At 44.6% G+C, this 23,528-nt stretch overlaps 1 protein-coding gene across 1 annotated transcript in view; it reads left to right on the forward strand.

Annotated features, from left to right (window-relative positions):
• The window catches only part of LOC120037995 (Fc receptor-like protein 5), a 47,834-nt gene that overhangs the window by 22,602 nt on the left and 1,704 nt on the right, over positions 1–23,528 (forward strand). The window contains exon 7 of the mRNA XM_038983942.1: positions 3,536–3,670. Within this exon, the coding sequence (XP_038839870.1) occupies positions 3,536–3,670 (135 nt within the window). The remainder of the gene's footprint in view (positions 1–3,535; positions 3,671–23,528) is intronic.

The raw sequence follows: 23,528 nt of genomic DNA on the forward strand, positions 1-23,528 counted from the left end.
GCCGTTCCCCTCACAGCTCCGTAGGCAAGCACCATGGTCTTGTAGCGGATGCGAGCTTCAACTGGAAGCCAGTGGAGAGAGCGGAGGAGCGGGGTGACGTGAGAGAACTTGGGAAGGTTGAACACCAGACGGGCTGCGGCGTTCTGGATGAGTTGTAGGGGTTTAATGGCACAGGCAGGGAGCCCAGCCAACAGCGAGTTGCAGTAATCCAGACGGGAGATGACAAGTGGAGGTTCAGCTTGAGGTGGTGATCCGTCATCCACACTGATATGTCTGCCAGACATGCAGAGATGCGATTCGCCACCTGGTCATCAGAAGGGGGAAAGGAGAAGATTAATTGTGTGTCGTCTGCATAGCAATGATAGGAGAGACCATGTGAGGTTATGACAGAGCCAAGTGACTTGGTGTATAGCGAGAATAGGAGAGGGCCTAGAACAGAGCCCTGGGGGACACCAGTGGTGAGAGCGCGTGGTGAGGAGACAGATTCTCGCCACGCCACCTGGTAGGAGCGACCTGTCAGGTAGGACGCAATCCAAGCGTGGGCCGCGCCGGAGATGCCCAACTCGGAGAGGGTGGAGAGGAGGATCTGATGGTTCACAGTATCGAAGGCAGCCGATAGGTCTAGAAGGATGAGAGCAGAGGAGAGAGAGTTAGCTTTAGCAGTGCGGAGCACCTCCGTGATACAGAGAAGAGCAGTCTCAGTTGAATGACTAGTCTTGAAACCTGACTGATTTGGATCAAGAAGGTCATTCTGAGAGAGATAGCAGGAGAGCTGGCCAAGGACGGCACGTTCAAGAGTTTTGGAGAGAAAAGAAAGAAGGGATACTGGTCTGTAGTTGTTGACATCGGAGGGATCGAGTGTAGGTTTTTTCAGAAGGGGTGCAACTCTCGCTCTCTTGAAGACGGAAGGGACGTAGCCAGCGGTCAAGGATGAGTTGATGAGCGAGGTGAGGTAAGGGAGAAGGTCTCCGGAAATGGTCTGGAGAAGAGAGGAGGGGATAGGGTCAAGCGGGCAGGTTGTTGGGCGGCCGGCCGTCACAAGACGCGAGATTTCATCTGGAGAGAGAGGGGAGAAAGAGGTCAGAGCACAGGGTAGGGCAGTGTGAGCAGAACCAGCGGTGTCGTTTGACTTAGCAAACGAGGATCGGATGTCGTCGACCTTCTTTTCAAAATGGTTGACGAAGTCATCTGCAGAGAGGGAGGAGGGGGGGGGGGGGAGGAGGATTCAGGAGGGAGGAGAAGGTGGCAAAGAGCTTCCTAGGGTTAGAGGCAGATGCTTGGAATTTAGCGTGGTAGAAAGTGGCTTTAGCAGCAGAGACAGAAGAGGAAAATGTAGAGAGGAGGGAGTGAAAGGATGCCAGGTCCGCAGGGAGGCGAGTTTTCCTCCATTTCCGCTCGGCTGCCCGGAGCCCTGTTCTGTGAGCTCGTAATGAGTCGTCGAGCCACGGAGCGGGAGGGGAGGACCGAGCCGGCCTGGAGGATAGGGGACATAGAGAGTCAAAGGATGCAGAAAGGGAGGAGAGGAGGGTTGAGGAGGCAGAATCAGGAGATAGGTTGGAGAAGGTTTGAGCAGAGGGAAGAGATGATAGGATGGAAGAGGAGAGAGTAGCGGGGGAGAGAGAGCGAAGGTTGGGACGGCGCGATACCATCCGAGTAGGGGCAGTGTGGGAAGTGTTGGATGAGAGCGAGAGGGAAAAGGATACAAGGTAGTGGTCGGAGACTTGGAGGGGAGTTGCAATGAGGTTAGTGGAAGAACAGCATCTAGTAAAGATGAGGTCAAGCGTATTGCCTGCCTTGTGAGTAGGGGGGGAAGGTGAGAGGGTGAGGTCAAAAGAGGAGAGGAGTGGAAAGAAGGAGGCAGAGAGGAATGAGTCAAAGGTAGACGTGGGGAGGTTAAAGTCACCCAGAACTGTGAGAGGTGAGCCGACCTCAGGAAAGGAGCTTATCAAGGCATCAAGCTCATTGATGAACTCTCCGAGGGAACCTGGAGGGCGATAAATGATAAGGATGTTAAGCTTGAAAGGGCTGGTAACTGTGACAGCATGGAATTCAAAGGAGGCGATAGACAGATGGGTAAGGGGAGAAAGAGAGAATGACCACTTGGGAGAGATGAGGATCCCGGTGCCACCACCCCGCTGACCAGAAGCTCTCGGGGTGTGCGAGAACACGTGGGCAGACGAAGAGAGAGCAGTAGGAGTAGCAGTGTTATCTGTGGTGATCCATGTTTCCGTCAGTGCCAAGAAGTCGAGGGACTGGAGGGAAGCATAGGCTGAGATGAACTCTGCCTTGTTGGCCGCAGATCGGCAGTTCCAGAGGCTACCGGAGACCTGGAACTCCACGTGGGTCGTGCGGGCTGGGACCACCAGGTTAGGGTGGCCGCGGCCACGCGGTGTGAAGCGTTTGTATGGTCTGTGCAGAGAGGAGAGAACAGGGATAGACAGACACATAGTTGACAGGCTACAGAAGAGGCTACGCTAATGCAAAGGAGATTGGAATGACAAGTGGACTACACGTCTCGAATGTTCAGAAAGTTAAGCTTACGTTGCAAAAATCTTATTGACTAAAATGATTAAAATGATACAGTACTGCTGAAGTAGGCTGGCTAGCAGTGGCTGCGTTGTTGACTTTGTTTGAAAGTGTAGCTGGGTAGGTAACCTCGATAGCTGGCTAGGTAACCTCGGTAACTGGCCAGATAATTAGTCTAACTACACAATTGTCCTAGATACAAGGACAGCAAAGACAACTATGTAGCTAGCTAACACTAGCCAGCTAACACTACACTAATCAAATCGTTCCGTTGTAATGTAATAGTTTCTACAGTGCTGCTATTCGGTAGAAGTTGGCTAGCTAGCAGTGTTAGCAGTGTTAGCAGTGTTGACTAGCAGTATTGACTAGGTAGGGGAACGGCAGCGCGGCGGACGAAAATAGCTGGCTAGCTAACCGAAAATTACTCTAGACTCCACAGTTATCTTAGATACAAGGACAGCAAAGACAACTGTGTAGCTAGCTAACACTACACTAATCAAGTCGTTCCGTTGTTCCGTTGAATGTAATAGATTCTACAGTGCTGCTATTCGGTGGCTAGCTGGCTAGCTAGCAGTGTTGATTACGTTACGTTACGTTAAAAGGACGAAAATAGCTGGCTAGCTAACCTAGAAAATCGCTCTAAACTACACAATTATCTTTGATACAAAGACGGCTATGTAGCTAGCTAAGATCAAACAAATCAAACCGTTGTACTGTAATGAAATGAAGTGTAATGTGATACTACCTGTGGAGCAATGCGGAATGCGACCGGGATGTTGAATGCGGAAGTCAAAAAAAAGCACCATCTCCAGTGTTGTCCATGTCTCTCCAGCACCATCTCCAGTGTTGTCCATGTCTCCACCCATCACCATATCCAGTGTTGTCCATGTCTCTGCCCATCACCATCTCCAGTGTTGTCCATGTCTCTGCCCATCACCATCTCCAGTGTTGTCCATGTCTCCGCCCAGCACCATCTCCAGTGTTGTTTTACATTTTTTTCTTTCTCCAGCTGCAGTTCCATCTCCAGCAGTCCTAGGGTCGTCCATGTTTCTACCCAGGCTGCTGTGTAGTCTACTGGTGGGGTCTCCCTACCTGCTGGTGACCATCATACTGCTGGTGAAAGGCTGCAAGAGCAGGACTCAAGGTGAGAACCTGAGTTTATACAGGATCGCCTCATTTGTAAATCAGAATTATATTATTTTGGCCATTGAAATGCTATTAAAATGAGATCCAACAAGAACAACAAGGGAAATCCAGGGAATAAAAACTAAAGTGTCAATGTATGTTGATGACTCTAGTCTGGATCCCTGCACAGGGTCAATGTATGTTGATGACTCTAGTCTGGATCCCTGCACAGTCTCAATGTATGTTGATGACTCTAGTCTGGATCCCTGCACAGTCTCAATGTATGTTGATGACTCTAGTCTGGATCGCTGCACAGTCTCAATGTATGTTGATGACTCTAGTCTGGATCCCTGCACAGTCTCAATGTATGTTGATGACTCTAGTCTGGATCCCTGCACAGTCTCAATGTATGTTGATGACTCTAGTCTGGATCCCTGCACAGTCTCAATGTATGTTGATGACTCTAGTCTGGATCCCTGCACAGTGTCAATGTATGTTGATGACTCTATTCTGGATCCCTGCACAGTCTTAATGTATGTTGATGACTCTAGTCTGGATCCCTGCACAGTCTCAATGTATGTTGATGACTCTAGTCTGGATCCCTGCACAGTCTCAATGTATGTTGATGACTCTAGGCTGGATCCCTGCACAGTCTCAATGTGTGTTGATGACTCTAGTCTGGATCCCTGCACAGTCTCAATGTATGTTGATGACTCTAGTCTGGATCCCTGCACAGTCTTAATGTATGTTGATGACTCTAGTCTGGATCCCTGCACAGTCTCAATGTATGTTGATGACTCTAGTCTGGATCCCTGCACAGTCTCAATGTATGTTGATGACTCTAGTCTGGATCCCTGCACAGTGTCAATGTATGTTGATGACTCTATTCTGGATCCCTGCACAGTCTTAATGTATGTTGATGACTCTAGTCTGGATCCCTGCACAGTCTCAATGTATGTTGATGACTCTAGTCTGGATCCCTGCACAGTCTCAATGTATGTTGATGACTCTAGGCTGGATCCCTGCACAGTCTCAATGTGTGTTGATGACTCTAGTCTGGATCCCTGCACAGTCTCAATGTATGTTGATGACTCTAGTCTGGATCCCTGCACAGTCTCAATGTATGTTGATGACTCTAGTCTGGATCGCTGCACAGTCTCAATGTATGTTGATGACTCTAGTCTGGATCCCTGCACAGTCTCAATGTATGTTGATGACTCTAGTCTGGATCCCTGCACAGTCTCAATGTATGTTGATGACTCTAGGCTGGATCCCTGCAAGTGTCAATGTATGTTGATGACTCTAGTCTAGATCCCTGCACAGCCTCAATGTATGTTGATGACTCTAGTCTGGATCCCTGCACAGTCTCAATGTATGTTGATGACTATAGTCTGGATCCCTGCACAGTCTCAATGTATGTTGATGACTCTAGTCTGGATCCCTGCACAGTCTCAATGTATGTTGATGACTCTAGGCTGGATCCCTGCACAGTCTCAATGTATGTTGATGACTCTAGTCTGGATCCCTGCACAGTCTCAATGTATGTTGATGACTCTAGGCTGGATCCCTGCAAGTGTCAATGTATGTTGATGACTCTAGTCTGGATCCCTGCACAGTCTCAATGTATGTTGATGACTCTAGTCTGGATCCCTGCACAGTGTCAATGTATGTTGATGACTCTAGTCTAGATCCCTGCACAGCCTCAATGTATGTTGATGACTCTAGTCTGGATCCCTGCACAGTCTCAATGTATGTTGATGACTATAGTCTGGATCCCTGCACAGTCTCAATGTATGTTGATGACTCTAGTCTGGATCCCTCCGCTACTTCCGCTACAAGACCATGGTGCTTGCCTACGGAGCTGTGAGGGGAACGGCACCTCAGTACCTTCAGGCTCTGATCAGGCCCTACACCCAAACAAGGGCTCTGCGTTCATCCACCTCTGGCCTGCTCGCCTCCCTACCACTGAGGAAGTACAGTTCCCGCTCAGCCCAGTCAAAACTGTTCGCTGCTCTGGCACCCCAATGGTGGAACAAACTCCCTCACGACGCCAGGACAGCGGAGTCAATCACCACCTTCCGGAGACACCTGAAACCCCACCTCTTCAAGGAATACCTAGGATAAAGCAATCCTTCTGCCCCCCCCCCCCCTTAAAAGATTTAGATGCACTATTGTAAAGTGGCTGTTCCACTGGATGTCATTAGGTGAATGCACCAATTTGTAAGTCGCTCTGGATAAGAGCGTCTGCTAAATGACTTAAATGTAAATGTAAATGTATGTTGATGACTCTAGTCTGGATCCCTGCACAGTCTTAATGTATGTTGATGACTCTAGTCTGGATCCCTGCACAGTGTCAATGTATGTTGATGACTCTAGTCTGGATCCCTGCACAGTCTTAATGTATGTTGATGACTCTAGTCTGGATCCCTGCACAGTCTCAATGTATGTTGATGACTCTAGTCTGGATCCCTGCACAGTCTCAATGTATGTTGATGACTCTAGGCTGGATCCCTGCACAGTCTCAATGTGTGTTGATGACTCTAGTCTGGATCCCTGCACAGTCTCAATGTATGTTAATGACTCTAGTCTGGATCCCTGCACAGTCTCAATGTATGTTGATGACTCTAGTCTGGATCGCTGCACAGTCTCAATGTATGTTGATGACTCTAGTCTGGATCCCTGCACAGTCTCAATGTATGTTGATGACTCTAGTCTGGATCCCTGCACAGTCTCAATGTATGTTGATGACTCTAGGCTGGATCCCTGCACAGTCTCAATGTATGTTGATGACTCTAGTCTGGATCCCTGCACAGTGTCAATGTATGTTGATGACTCTAGTCTGGATCCCTGCACAGTCTTAATGTATGTTGATGACTCTAGTCTGGATCCCTGCACAGTCTCAATGTATGTTGATGACTCTAGTCTGGATCCCTGCACAGTCTAAATGTATGTTGATGACTCTAGTCTGGATCCCTGCACAGTGTCAATGTATGTTGATGACTCTAGTCTGGATCCCTGCACAGTCTTAATGTATGTTGATGACTCTAGTCTGGATCCCTGCACAGTCTCAATGTATGTTGATGACTCTAGTCTGGATCCCTGCACAGTCTTAATGCATGTTGATGCCTCTAGTCTGGATCCCTGCACAGTCTCAATGTATGTTGATGACTCTAGTCTGGAACCCTGCACAGTCTTAATGTATGTTGATGACTCTAGTCTGGATCCCTGCACAGTCTTAATGTATGTTGATGACTCTAGTCTGGATCCCTGCACAGTCTCAATGTATGTTGATGACTCTAGCCTGGATCCCTGCACAGTCTCAATGTATGTTGATGACTCTAGTCTGGATCCCTGCACAGTCTTAATGTATGTTGATGACTCTAGTCTGGATCCCTGCACAGTCTCAATGTATGTTGATGACTCTAGTCTGGATCCCTGCACAGTCTCAATGTATGTTGATGACTCTAGTCTGGATCCCTGCACAGTCTCAATGTATGTTGATGACTCTAGTCTGGATCCCTGCACAGTGTCAATGTATGTTGATGACTCTAGTCTGGATCCCTGCACAGTCTTAATGCATGTTGATGCCTCTAGTCTGGATCCCTGCACAGTCTCAATGTATGTTGATGACTCTAGTCTGGATCCCTGCACAGTCTTAATGTATGTTGATGCCTCTAGTCTGGATCCCTGCACAGTCTTAATGTATGTTGATGACTCTAGTCTGGATCCCTGCACAGTCTCAATGTATGTTGATGACTCTAGTCTGGATCCCTGCACAGTCTTAATGTATGTTGATGACTCTAGTCTGGATCCCTGCACAGTCTCAATGTATGTTGATGACTCTAGTCTGGATCCCTGCACAGTCTCAATGTATGTTGATGACTCTAGTCTGGATCCCTGCACAGTCTCAATGTATGTTGATGACTCTAGTCTGGATCCCTGCACAGTGTCAATGTATGTTGATGACTCTAGTCTGGATCCCTGCACAGTCTTAATGTATGTTGATGACTCTAGTCTGGATCCCTGCACAGTCTCAATGTATGTTGATGACTCTAGTCTGGATCCCTGCACAGTCTTAATGTATGTTGATGCCTCTAGTCTGGATCCCTGCACAGTCTCAATGTATGTTGATGACTCTAGTCTGGATCCCTGCACAGTCTTAATGTATGTTGATGACTCTAGTCTGGATCCCTGCACAGTCTCAATGTATGTTGATGACTCTAGTCTGGATCCCTGCACAGTCTCAATGTATGTTGATGACTCTAGGCTGGATCCCTGCACAGTCTCAATGTATGTTGATGACTCTAGTCTGGATCCCTGCACAGTCTCAATGTATGTTGATGACTCTAGTCTGGATCTCTGCACAGTCTCAATGTATGTTGATGACTCTAGTCTGGATCCCTGCACAGTCTCAATGTATGTTGATGACTCTAGTCTGGATCCCTGCACAGTCTCAATGTATGTTGATGACTCTAGTCTGGATCCCTGCACAGTCTCAATGTATGTTGATGACTCTAGTCTGGATCCCTGCACAGTGTCAATGTATGTTGATGACTCTAGTCTGGATCCCTGCACAGTCTTAATGTATGTTGATGACTCTAGTCTGGATCCCTGCACAGTCTCAATGTATGTTGATGACTCTAGTCTGGATCCCTGCACAGTCTCAATGTATGTTGATGACTCTAGGCTGGATCCCTGCACAGTCTCAATGTGTGTTGATGACTCTAGTCTGGATCCCTGCACAGTCTCAATGTATGTTGATGACTCTAGTCTGGATCCCTGCACAGTCTCAATGTATGTTGATGACTCTAGTCTGGATCGCTGCACAGTCTCAATGTATGTTGATGACTCTAGTCTGGATCCCTGCACAGTCTCAATGTATGTTGATGACTCTAGTCTGGATCCCTGCACAGTCTCAATGTATGTTGATGACTCTAGGCTGGATCCCTGCAAGTGTCAATGTATGTTGATGACTCTAGTCTAGATCCCTGCACAGCCTCAATGTATGTTGATGACTCTAGTCTGGATCCCTGCACAGTCTCAATGTATGTTGATGACTATAGTCTGGATCCCTGCACAGTCTCAATGTATGTTGATGACTCTAGTCTGGATCCCTGCACAGTCTCAATGTATGTTGATGACTCTAGGCTGGATCCCTGCACAGTCTCAATGTATGTTGATGACTCTAGTCTGGATCCCTGCACAGTCTCAATGTATGTTGATGACTCTAGTCTGGATCCCTGCACAGTCTCAATGTATGTTGATGACTCTAGTCTAGATCCCTGCACAGCCTCAATGTATGTTGATGACTCTAGTCTGGATCCCTGCACAGTCTCAATGTATGTTGATGACTATAGTCTGGATCCCTGCACAGTCTCAATGTATGTTGATGACTCTAGTCTGGATCCCTGCACAGTCTCAATGTATGTTGATGACTCTAGGCTGGATCCCTGCACAGTCTCAATGTATGTTGATGACTCTAGTCTGGATCCCTGCACAGTCTCAATGTATGTTGATGACTCTAGTCTGGATCCCTGCACAGTCTCAATGTATGTTGATGACTCTAGTCTGGATCCCTGCACAGTCTCAATGTATGTTGATGACTCTAGTCTGGATCCCTGCACAGTGTCAATGTATGTTGATGACTCTAGTCTGGATCCCTGCACAGTCTTAATGTATGTTGATGACTCTAGTCTGGATCCCTGCACAGTGTCAATGTATGTTGATGACTCTAGTCTGGATCCCTGCACAGTCTTAATGTATGTTGATGACTCTAGTCTGGATCCCTGCACAGTCTCAATGTATGTTGATGACTCTAGTCTGGATCCCTGCACAGTCTCAATGTATGTTGATGACTCTAGGCTGGATCCCTGCACAGTCTCAATGTGTGTTGATGACTCTAGTCTGGATCCCTGCACAGTCTCAATGTATGTTGATGACTCTAGTCTGGATCCCTGCACAGTCTCAATGTATGTTGATGACTCTAGTCTGGATCGCTGCACAGTCTCAATGTATGTTGATGACTCTAGTCTGGATCCCTGCACAGTCTCAATGTATGTTGATGACTCTAGTCTGGATCCCTGCACAGTCTCAATGTATGTTGATGACTCTAGGCTGGATCCCTGCAAGTGTCAATGTATGTTGATGACTCTAGTCTAGATCCCTGCACAGCCTCAATGTATGTTGATGACTCTAGTCTGGATCCCTGCACAGTCTCAATGTATGTTGATGACTATAGTCTGGATCCCTGCACAGTCTCAATGTATGTTGATGACTCTAGTCTGGATCCCTGCACAGTCTCAATGTATGTTGATGACTCTAGGCTGGATCCCTGCACAGTCTCAATGTATGTTGATGACTCTAGTCTGGATCCCTGCACAGTCTCAATGTATGTTGATGACTCTAGTCTGGATCCCTGCACAGTCTCAATGTATGTTGATGACTCTAGTCTGGATCCCTGCACAGTCTCAATGTATGTTGATGACTCTAGTCTGGATCCCTGCACAGTGTCAATGTATGTTGATGACTCTAGTCTGGATCCCTGCACAGTCTTAATGTATGTTGATGACTCTAGTCTGGATCCCTGCACAGTCTCAATGTATGTTGATGACTCTAGTCTGGATCCCTGCACAGTCTTAATGTATGTTGATGACTCTAGTCTGGATCCCTGCACAGTCTCAATGTATGTTGATGACTCTAGTCTGGATCCCTGCACAGTCTCAATGTATGTTGATGACTCTAGGCTGGATCCCTGCACAGTCTCAATGTATGTTGATGACTCTAGTCTGGATCCCTGCACAGTCTCAATGTATGTTGATGACTCTAGTCTGGATCTCTGCACAGTCTCAATGTATGTTGATGACTCTAGTCTGGATCCCTGCACAGTCTCAATGTATGTTGATGACTCTAGTCTGGATCCCTGCACAGTCTCAATGTATGTTGATGACTCTAGGCTGGATCCCTGCACAGTCTCAATGTATGTTGATGACTCTAGGCTGGATCCCTGCAAGTGTCAATGTATGTTGATGACTCTAGTCTAGATCCCTGCACAGCCTCAATGTATGTTGATGACTCTAGTCTGGATCCCTGCACAGTCTCAATGTATGTTGATGACTCTAGTCTGGATCCCTGCACAGTCTCAATGTATGTTGATGACTCTAGGCTGGATCCCTGCACAGTCTCAATGTATGTTGATGACTCTAGTCTGGATCCCTGCACAGTCTCAATGTATGTTGATGACTCTAGTCTGGATCCCTGCACAGTCTCAATGTATGTTGATGACTCTAGTCTGGATCCCTGCACAGTCTCAATGTATGTTGATGACTCTAGTCTGGATCCCTGCACAGTCTCAATGTATGTTGATGACTCTAGTCTGGATCCCTGCACAGTCTCAATGTATGTTGATGACTCTAGTCTGGATCCCTGCACAGTGTCAATGTATGTTGATGACTCTAGTCTGGATCCCTGCACAGTCTCAATGTATGTTGATGACTCTAGTCTGGATCCCTGCACAGCCTCAATGTATGTTGATGACTCTAGTCTGGATCCCTGCACAGTCTCAATGTATGTTGATGACTCTAGTCTGGATCCCTGCACAGTCTCAATGTATGTTGATGACTCTAGTCTGGATCCCTGCACTGTCTCAATGTATGTTGATGACTCTAGTCTGGATCCCTGCACAGTCTCAATGTATGTTGATGACTCTAGCCTGGATCCCTGCACAGTCTCAATGTATGTTGATGACTCTAGTCTGAATCCCTGCACAGTCTCAATGTATGTTGATGACTCTAGTCTGGATCCCTGCACAGTCTCAATGTATGTTGATGACTCTAGTCTGGATCCCTGCACAGTCTAAATGTATGTTGATGACTCTAGTCTGGATCCCTGCACAGTCTCAATGTATGTTGATGACTCTAGTCTGGATCCCTGCACAGTGTCAATGTATGTTGATGACTCTAGTCTGGATCCCTGCACAGTCTCAATGTATGTTGATGACTCTAGTCTGGATCCCTGCACAGTCTCAATGTATGTTGATGACTCTAGTCTGGATCCCTGCACAGTCTCAATGTATGTTGATGACTCTAGTCTGGATCCCTGCACAGTCTCAATGTATGTTGATGACTCTAGTCTGGATCCCTGCACAGTCTCAATGTATGTTGATGACTCTAGTCTGGATCCCTGCACAGTCTCAATGTATGTTGATGACTCTAGTCTGGATCCCTGCACTGTCTCAATGTATGTTGATGACTCTAGTCTGGATCCCTGCACAGTCTCAATGTATGTTGATGACTCTAGCCTGGATCCCTGCACAGTCTCAATGTATGTTGATGACTCTAGTCTGGATCCCTGCACAGTGTCAATGTATGTTAATGACTCTAGTCTGGATCCCTGCACAGTCTCAATGTATGTTGATGACTCTAGTCTGGATCCCTGCACAGTCTCAATGTATGTTGATGACTCTAGTCTGGATCCCTGCACAGTCTCAATGTATGTTGATGACTCTAGTCCGCAATCTGGATCCCTGCACAGTGTCAATGTATGTTGATGACTCTAGTCTGGATCCCTGCACAGTGTCAATGTATGTTGATGACTCTAGTCTGGATCCCTGCACAGTCTCAATGTATGTTGATGACTCTAGTCTGGATCCCTGCACAGTCTCAATGTATGTTGATGACTCTAGTCTGGATCCCTGCACAGTGTCAATGTATGTTGATGACTCTAGTCTGGATCCCTGCACTGTCTCAATGTATGTTGATGACTCTAGTCTGGATCCCTGCACAGTCTCAATGTATGTTAATGACTCTAGTCTGGATCCCTGCACAGTCTCAATGTATGTTGATGACTCTAGTCTGGATCCCTGCACAGTCTCAATGTATGTTGATGACCCTAGTCTGGATCCCTGCACTGTCTCAATGTATGTTGATGACTCTAGGCTGGATCACTGCACAGTCTCAATGTATGTTGATGACTCTAGTCTGGATCCCTGCACAGTCTCAATGTATGTTGATGACTCTAGTCCGCAATCTGGTTCCCTGCACAGTCTCAATGTATGCCGATGACTCTAGTCCACAATCTGGTTCCCTGCACAGTCTCAATGTATGTTGATGACTCTAGTCTGGATCCCTGCACAGTCTCAATGTATGTTGATGACTCTAGTCTGGATCCCTGCACAGTCTCAATGTATGTTGATGACTCTAGGCTGGATCCCTGCACAGTCTCAATGTATGTTGATGACTATAGTCTGGATCCCTGCACAGTCTCAATGTATGTTGATGACTCTAGTCTGGATCCCTGCACAGTCTCAATGTATGTTGATGACTCTAGGCTGGATCCCTGCACAGTCTCAATGTATGTTGATGACTCTAGTCTGGATCCCTGCACAGTCTCAATGTATGTTGATGACTCTAGTCTGGATCCCTGCACTGTCTCAATGTATGTTGATGACTCTAGTCTGGATCCCTGCACAGTCTCAATGTATGTTGATGACTCTAGCCTGGATCCCTGCACAGTCTCAATGTATGTTGATGACTCTAGTCTGGATCCCTGCACAGTGTCAATGTATGTTAATGACTCTAGTCTGGATCCCTGCACAGTCTCAATGTATGTTGATGACTCTAGTCTGGATCCCTGCACAGTCTCAATGTATGTTGATGACTCTAGTCTGGATCCCTGCACAGTCTCAATGTATGTTGATGACTCTAGTCCGCAATCTGGATCCCTGCACAGTGTCAATGTATGTTGATGACTCTAGTCTGGATCCCTGCACAGTGTCAATGTATGTTGATGACTCTAGTCTGGATCCCTGCACAGTCTCAATGTATGTTGATGACTCTAGTCTGGATCCCTGCACAGTCTCAATGTATGTTGATGACTCTAGTCTGGATCCCTGCACAGTGTCAATGTATGTTGATGACTCTAGTCTGGATCCCTGCACTGTCTCAATGTATGTTGATGACTCTAGTCTGGATCCCTGCACAGTCTCAATGTATGTTAATGACTCTAGTCTGGATCCCTGCACAGTCTCAATGTATGTTGATGACTCTAGTCTGGATCCCTGCACAGTCTCAATGTATGTTGATGACCCTAGTCTGGATCCCTGCACTGTCTCAATGTATGTTGATGACTCTAGGCTGGATCACTGCACAGTCTCAATGTATGTTGATGACTCTAGTCTGGATCCCTGCACAGTCTCAATGTATGTTGATGACTCTAGTCCGCAATCTGGTTCCCTGCACAGTCTCAATGTATGCCGATGACTCTAGTCCACAATCTGGTTCCCTGCACAGTCTCAATGTATGTTGATGACTCTAGTCTGGATCCCTGCACAGTCTCAATGTATGTTGATGACTCTAGTCTGGATCCCTGCACAGTCTCAATGTATGTTGATGACTCTAGGCTGGATCCCTGCACAGTCTCAATGTATGTTGATGACTATAGTCTGGATCCCTGCACAGTCTCAATGTATGTTGATGACTCTAGTCTGGATCCCTGCACAGTCTCAATGTATGTTGATGACTCTAGGCTGGATCCCTGCACAGTCTCAATGTATGTTGATGACTCTAGTCTGGATCCCTGCACAGTCTCAATGTATGTTGATGACTCTAGTCTGGATCTCTGCACAGTCTCAATGTATGTTGATGACTCTAGTCTGGATCCCTGCACAGTCTCAATGTATGTTGATGACTCTAGTCTAGATCCCTGCACAGCCTCAATGTATGTTGATGACTCTAGTCTGGATCCCTGCACAGTCTCAATGTATGTTGATGACTCTAGTCTGGATCCCTGCACAGTCTCAATGTATGTTGATGACTCTAGTCTGGATCCCTGCACAGTCTCAATGTATGTTGATGACTCTAGGCTGGATCCCTGCAAGTGTCAATGTATGTTGATGACTCTAGTCTGGATCCCTGCACAGTCTCAATGTATGTTGATGACTCTAGTCTGGATCCCTGCACAGTCTCAATGTATGTTGATGACTCTAGTCTGGATCCCTGCACAGTCTCAATGTATGTTGATGACTCTAGTCTGGATCCCTGCACAGTCTCAATGTATGTTGATGACTCTAGTCTGGATCCCTGCACAGTCTCAATGTATGTTGATGACTCTAGTCTGGATCCCTGCACAGTGTCAATGTATGTTGATGACTCTAGTCTGGATCCCTGCACAGTCTCAATGTATGTTGATGACTCTAGTCTGGATCCCTGCACAGCCTCAATGTATGTTGATGACTCTAGTCTGGATCCCTGCACAGTCTCAATGTATGTTGATGACTCTAGTCTGGATCCCTGCACAGTCTCAATGTATGTTGATGACTCTAGTCTGGATCCCTGCACTGTCTCAATGTATGTTGATGACTCTAGTCTGGATCCCTGCACAGTCTCAATGTATGTTGATGACTCTAGCCTGGATCCCTGCACAGTCTCAATGTATGTTGATGACTCTAGTCTGAATCCCTGCACAGTCTCAATGTATGTTGATGACTCTAGTCTGGATCCCTGCACAGTCTCAATGTATGTTGATGACTCTAGTCTGGATCCCTGCACAGTCTCAATGTATGTTGATGACTCTAGTCTGGATCCCTGCACAGTCTCAATGTATGTTGATGACTCTAGTCTGGATCCCTGCACAGTGTCAATGTATGTTGATGACTCTAGTCTGGATCCCTGCACAGTCTCAATGTATGTTGATGACTCTAGTCTGGATCCCTGCACAGTCTCAATGTATGTTGATGACTCTAGTCTGGATCCCTGCACAGTCTCAATGTATGTTGATGACTCTAGTCTGGATCCCTGCACAGTCTCAATGTATGTTGATGACTCTAGTCTGGATCCCTGCACAGTCTCAATGTATGTTGATGACTCTAGTCTGGATCCCTGCACAGTCTCAATGTATGTTGATGACTCTAGTCTGGATCCCTGCACTGTCTCAATGTATGTTGATGACTCTAGTCTGGATCCCTGCACAGTCTCAATGTATGTTGATGACTCTAGCCTGGATCCCTGCACAGTCTCAATGTATGTTGATGACTCTAGTCTGGATCCCTGCACAGTGTCAATGTATGTTAATGACTCTAGTCTGGATCCCTGCACAGTCTCAATGTATGTTGATGACTCTAGTCTGGATCCCTGCACAGTCTCAATGTATGTTGATGACTCTAGTCTGGATCCCTGCACAGTCTCAATGTATGTTGATGACTCTAGTCCGCAATCTGGATCCCTGCACAGTGTCAATGTATGTTGATGACTCTAGTCTGGATCCCTGCACAGTGTCAATGTATGTTGATGACTCTAGTCTGGATCCCTGCACAGTCTCAATGTATGTTGATGACTCTAGTCTGGATCCCTGCACAGTCTCAATGTATGTTGATGACTCTAGTCTGGATCCCTGCACAGTGTCAATGTATGTTGATGACTCTAGTCTGGATCCCTGCACTGTCTCAATGTATGTTGATGACTCTAGTCTGGATCCCTGCACAGTCTCAATGTATGTTAATGACTCTAGTCTGGATCCCTGCACAGTCTCAATGTATGTTGATGACTCTAGTCTGGATCCCTGCACAGTCTCAATGTATGTTGATGACCCTAGTCTGGATCCCTGCACTGTCTCAATGTATGTTGATGACTCTAGGCTGGATCACTGCACAGTCTCAATGTATGTTGATGACTCTAGTCTGGATCCCTGCACAGTCTCAATGTATGTTGATGACTCTAGTCCGCAATCTGGTTCCCTGCACAGTCTCAATGTATGCCGATGACTCTAGTCCACAATCTGGTTCCCTGCACAGTCTCAATGTATGTTGATGACTCTAGTCTGGATCCCTGCACAGTCTCAATGTATGTTGATGACTCTAGTCTGGATCCCTGCACAGTCTCAATGTATGTTGATGACTCTAGGCTGGATCCCTGCACAGTCTCAATGTATGTTGATGACTCTAGTCTGGATCCCTGCACAGTCTCAATGTATGTTGATGACTCTAGTCTGGATCCCTGCACAGTCTCAATGTATGTTGATGACTCTAGTCTGGATCCCTGCACAGTCTCAATGTATGTTGATGACTCTAGTCTGGATCCCTGCACAGTCTCAATGTATGTTGATGACTCTAGTCCGCAATCTGGATCCCTGCACAGTGTCAATGTATGTTGATGACTCTAGTCTGGATCCCTGCACAGTCTCAATGTATGTTGATGACTCTAGTCTGGATCCCTGCACAGTCTCAATGTATGTTGATGACTCTAGTCTGGATCCCTGCACAGTCTCAATGTATGTTGATGACTCTAGTCTGGATCCCTGCACAGTCTCAATGTATGTTGATGACTCTAGTCTGGATCCCTGCACTGTCTCAATGTATGTTGATGACTCTAGGCTGGATCCCTGCACAGTCTCAATGTATGTTGATGACTCTAGTCTGGATCCCTGCACAGTCTCAATGTATGTTGATGACTCTAGTTCGCAATCTGGATCCCTGCACAGTGTCAATGTATGTTGATGACTCTAGTCTGGATCCCTGCACAGTCTCAATGTATGTTGATGACTCTAGTCTGGATCCCTGCACAGTCTCAATGTATGTTGATGACTCTAGTCTGGATCCCTGCACAGTCTCAATGTATGTTGATGACTCTAGTCCACAATCTGGTTCCCTGCACAGTCTCAATGTATGTTGATGACTCTAGTCTGGATCCCTGCACTGTCTCAATGTATGTTGATGACTCTAGGCTGGATCCCTGCACAGTCTCAATGTATGTTGATGACTCTAGGCTGGATCCCTGCACAGTCTCAATGTATGTTGATGACTCTAGGCTGGATCCCTGCACAGTCTCAATGTATGTTGATGACTCTAGTCCGCAATCTGGATCCCTGCACAGTGTCAATGTATGTTGATGACTCTAGTCTGGATCCCTGCACAGTCTCAATGTATGTTGATGACTCTAGTCTGGATCCCTGCACAGTCTCAATGTATGTTGATGACTCTAGTCCGCAATTTGGATCCCTGCACAGTCTCAATGTATGTTGATGACTCTAGTCTGGATCCCTGCACAGTCTCAATGTATGTTGATGACTCTAGTCTGGATCCCTGCACAGTCTCATTGAAGATCTCAGTCACTTTTCTAGCCTCTCTGGACTAAAACCTAATTATGACAAGTATTATGTATTGGATCATTAAAAAATACAGTGTTTACACTACCTTGTAGTTTACCAATAAAATAGGTGGGTGGTGAAGTAGACATACTTGGTATTCACATCTACAAAAATATAAATGAACTTACCACAATTCATTTCAATCGATAGTTTGCAAAAATAGATACAATTCTGCAACCATGGAGAGGTAAATACTTGTCTATTTATGGGAAAATCACATTGATTAACTCTTTGGTCCTATCACAGTTGACTTACTAATGGTCCTATCACAGTTGACTTACTAATGGTCCTATCACAGTTGACTTACTAATGGTCCTATCACAGTTGACTTACTAATGGTCCTATCACAGTTGACTGACTTACTAATGGTCCTATCACAGTTGACTTACTAATGGTCCTATCACAGTTGACTTACTAATGGTCCTATCACAGTTGACTTACTAATGGTCCTATCACAGTTGACTTACTAATGGTCCTATCACAGTTGACTGACTTACTAATGGTCCTATCACAGTTGACTTACTAATGGTCCTATCACAGTTGACTTACTAATGGTCCTATCACAGTTGACTTACTAATGGTCCTATCACAGTTGACTTACTAATGGTCCTATCACAGTTGACTTACTAATGGTCCTATCACAGTTGACTTACTAATGGTCCTATCACAGTTGACTTACTAATGGTCCTATCACAGTTGACTGACTTACTAATGGTCCTATCACAGTTGACTTACTAATGGTCCTATCACAGTTGACTTACTAATGGTCCTATCACAGTTGACTTACTAATGGTCCTATCACAGTTGACTTACTAATGGTCCTATCACAGTTGACTTACTAATGGTCCTATCATACCTAAGGGACATCTGAGACGGGAGCCGTATGGTTAGTGAAGAAAGTCCCATTGCAAATGTACGGTCCCTTACCTGACGTCCGGCGACGTCGCAGAAAATCGCGGACGGCGTCGGGCCGGGGGTGGCGGAGAGCTCTTTCAGGAAGTCACCCAAAAAAACGTCTCGGACTTTCGGTTTCCGTTTTATAAAAATGACAAATTTTTGACTTTTTTCCACATTCTCGAAAATTCCCACAAGGGGGAAAATAAATCATATTGCAAGCGCACGAGTACGTGGCAAACGAGCGCGGCCTTTTCTCCTAAACTGAAAATATTTCGAAGACGAAACTCGGCGAGCGTAGGTTTGGAGTAATGGGCAGTTGGCCCCGAACGAGATGGCGTCGAGACCTCGGCGCTTTTTGAGTTATGGCCATTTTTCTGGGATTAAAGGGTTAAAACGCAAATAGGGTGCTAATTTGACCGCTTCATGTCAAGTACATAAGCATACTGTGTCAGGTTAAAAAAGAACCAGCCATTTATCTATCGTAATTTAAGAGAAAATGTACATTGACCGTTTGGTGATGTTCACAAAGAGGAATTATTTTTTCAAAAAAATCACAGATCCAGTTGCAGTGTGTTCAGACGTACATTTTTAAAGTGGGTCTCGAAGCTCTGCGAGAATCCTGTGATTTTATATGATTTTATGAAATAACACACACTCATTTAACCCTCTTTAAATAAGTCAGTTCTTAACATAAAGACTTAAAACTCAATATTATATAAGAGCCTACCCCAAGGAGGGTATGTGTTCACTTTCAGCTTCCTATGTCAACTGGAAGTACCTTAAAATGGTGCCATAGGGTCAGGTTTGAAGGGTAATAAGGTCAGATCTTTTCAAAACTTCACTTGTGTGATTAGACAACCCTCATGAACTGTAATCAGTCATTTCTCCAAACAGATGTCAAAGAAAAGCTCTCTCACACAAACACACACACACACAAAAAGCTATGATGGAGTGAAAAAGTACGGTGCTTAAAGACACACAAAGCCTGCAATGGCATTACTATTATCTCCAGGCCGTGCCGAGTTCAACGAGATGCCCCGCTTGACCGTAGCTGGCTCGGTCTGAGCGCAGCGACCGTTACAAGAAGACGGACACGAATGACCCTTTGACCTCAATGTCAATTTTATTTGCTTTTGGGAGACAGAGAGAGAACCGTTAAGGTTAGAAGCACAATTTCACCTCAGGAACAATCCTAAGGTCCTCCCGATCTGTGCAAGCCTAACCTTGACCTTGTGGCATTAACCCTTAACAGTTAAAAGAAGGTGTTTACATCAAATAGTTTACAATGAAATGTCTCCCCATTGGAATACATTGACTGCACCTCTAAATTCAACCTAAAGCCTATGTGGGTTATGAATGTCTTATGAACCTGTCTTTGATGTCAGTCCATCAGGCCACCATGACGTCTACCTGTGTTGATTCTAAGCTTCCTGGAGCAACCGGAAGTGGTTAAATCACCCTAAAAGTGTTTGCCATAGCCAACCTGCAGTTTGAGAGAAATAGTGCATTCAGCCCTATGTAAATCAGTCAATTTTTAACATACAGACTTAAAACTCAGGATTCTGTAACAGCCTACTCCAGTGATGATATGTGTTTATTTATAGCTTCCTGTGACAACCGGAAGTGCCATAACTGGTGTCAAATGGGCTGTTTCGAAGGGTTAAAAATGTCAAATCTTTCCAAAACTTCATATATGTGAATAGACAACCCTCATGAACTGTAAATCAGTCCTTCATCCCATCAGATTAAAAAATAAATAAATACACACCGACACAGAAATGATGGGAGGGACACACTGAGGGGCTAAGAGGCAGACAGTGCCTGCAGTAGTTACTTTTGTTCCAACTTTTAAAGAACCGTCAGACCTAGAGTTCTGAAAATTTACAAACCTGTTCTAGACCTCAGGTCGATTGTGCACGGTGAATTATGTGGCTCTAGAAGGTTCTCGGATCGATAAAAAGCATAGTGTATTTGCCATGTTTTCAATTCATTTTGACCTCAACGAAACTGACGACATTTAGAAAAGTCCCAGAGTCTCAAGACTAGGTGCATTGAAACCGTCTCGGCCCATAGAGACAGACCCCAACATGCCTGTTCGATTTTGTATTTCTAAAGTATTTAAAGAATTTAAAGAATGCACGTTACATTTGCAATATTATTCAACACATCATATTGCAAAAGTAACAGTGTGTGTTATGTTTGCAATATGATTCAACACATCATATTGCAAACGTAACAGTGTGTGTTACATTTGCAATATGATGTGTTGAATCATATTGCAAACGTAACAGTGTGTGTTACTTTTGCAATATGATGTGTTGAATCATATTGCAAATGTAACGTGCATTCTTTAAATAAACCCTATGTGGGTTATGAATGTCTTATGAACCAGTCTTCAATGACAATCCATCAAGCTACTATGAGGTCTACCTGTGTTGATTCTAAGCTTCCTGGAGCAACCGGAAGTGATAAAATCACCCTAAAAGTGTTTTGCCATACCCAACCAGCAGTTTGTGATATATAGTGCATTCAACCCTGTGTAAATCAGTCAGTTCTTAACGTATAGACTTAAAACTCAGGATTCTGTAAAAGCATACCCCGGTCAGGATATGTCTTTACTTATAGCTTCCTGTGCCAACCGGAAGTGCCTTAAAATGGGGTCATAGGTGCTGTTTCGAAGGGTTAAAAAAGTCAGATCTTTCCAAAACTTTAAGTGTGTGATTAGGCAACCTTCATGAACTGTAAATCAGTAATTTCTCTAAACAGATGTCAAAGAAAAGCTCACACACACACACACAAGTCCAAACTGTTCGTGCATGTTTCAAGATGGTTGAAATTGCGTTTAGGGGGCATCCAGACTTCCATACCCGCTCTGGGAGCACTATTCTACGGCCAAAAATCAATGGGTGTTGGCCTGAGTGATTTATGGAGGTTTTCCAAAAAAGTCAGAAAATATTCTGTTTTTTTTTCAGAAAAATATTTTTTGTTTTTTATTCTCGAGTCAATGGCCTGAGTGATTTATGGAGTTTTTCCAAAAAACTTGAAAAATATTCTAAGTCCAAACTTTTCGTGCACCTGGTATTTTTTTTAGGTTACCAGGTGCCAATGTTCAAGATGGTTGAAATTGCGTTTAGGGGGCATCCAGACTTCCATACCCGCTCTGGGAGCACTATTCTATGGACAAAAATCAATGGGTGTTGGCCTGAGTGATTTATGGAGGTTTCCAAACAAAGTCAAAAAATATTCTATGTTTCATGTTTTGGGTTACCAGGCATCATTTTTCAAAATGGTTTTAAATGCTTTTAGGTGTCATCCAGACGTCCATGCCCGCTATGGGAGCACTATACTACGGCCCCAAATCAATGGGTGCTGGCCTGAGTGGTTTGGGGGGGTGATAAGTTTTTTCTAATTTATTCACATTTTTGACTTCATATTAAATCAGATTGCAAATGCACAAAACATATTCCTTAAGTACAAGTAAACATTTCACAAAAAATTATGATAATAAAATGTGAATAAAGTATTTTCATACAGTTCTTATACATGTGTAATTGACGTAAAAATTGAAAGAATTTCAAAAAACGGTCCAGAAAGCACTTTTTTAAATGGAATATACGTTTTTTCCACATTTTTAACATTTTTAACATTTTTGACTTTTAACTTTTGACTTTTGACTTCCTATGAAATCACATTCCAAATGCATAAAACATATTCCTTAAGTACAAGTAAACATTTATAAAAAATTATGATAGTAAAATGTGACTAAAGTATTTTCATACAGTTCTTATACATGTGTAATTGACATAAAAATCGAAAGAATTTAAAAAAACGGTCCAGAAAGCACTTTTTTAAAGGGGGTGATACGTTTTTTCCAAATTTTTGACATTTTTGACTTTTGACTTTTGACTTCCTATGAAATCACATTCCAAAACACAAAACAAATTCCTTAAGTCCAAATAAAAATGTCCAAAGAATTATGTTAATAAAATTTGACAAAAGTATTTTCATACAGTTATTACACATGTGTAATTGACATAAAAATCGAAAGAATTTCGAAAAATGGTCCAGAAAGCACTTTTTTAAGGGGGTGATAAGTTTTAGCCAAAACTTTCAAAATTTCAAAATTTGGCTCTTGGGTCTTGACTTGCGTTACAGTAAGCCTATGAAAAATTAAGATAGAACTCACTCGCCCACTATAGGATTTTTGGGGTGTTACACAGCCCAAACTTTGCCATCAACTTTAGCTCAAACACCGCCAGAAATAGTGTGATTTCCCACACAATTCGATCGTGTATATGGTTCGCTCGGTGCCAATAACTTGCCATGTTATTTTGTACAATTGAGGGGGGAGTTCCCTTACACAGTTGACTGACTTACTAATGGTCCTATCACAGTTAAATGACTTACTAATGGTCCTATCACAGTTGACTTACTAATGGTCCTATCACAGTTGACTGACTTACTAATGGTCCTATCACAGTTGACTGACTTACTAATGGTCCTATCACAGTTGACTTACTAATGGTCCTATCACAGTTGACTGACTTACTAATGGTCCTATCACAGTTGACTGACTTACTAATGGTCCTATCACAGTTGACTGACTTACTAATGGTCCTATCACAGTTGACTGACTTACTAATGGTCCTATCACAGTTGACTGAATTACTAATGGTCCTATCACAGTTGACTGACTTACTAATGGTCCTATCACAGTTGACTTACTAATGGTCCTATCACAGTTGACTTACTAATGGTCCTATCACAGTTGACTGACTAATGGTCCTATCACAGTTGACTGACTTACTAATGGTCCTATCACAGTTGACTGACTTACTAATGGT

This window comes from Salvelinus namaycush, unplaced genomic scaffold (assembly GCF_016432855.1).
Source record: "Salvelinus namaycush isolate Seneca unplaced genomic scaffold, SaNama_1.0 Scaffold201, whole genome shotgun sequence".
NCBI classification, from domain to species: Eukaryota; Metazoa; Chordata; class Actinopteri; order Salmoniformes; family Salmonidae; genus Salvelinus; species Salvelinus namaycush.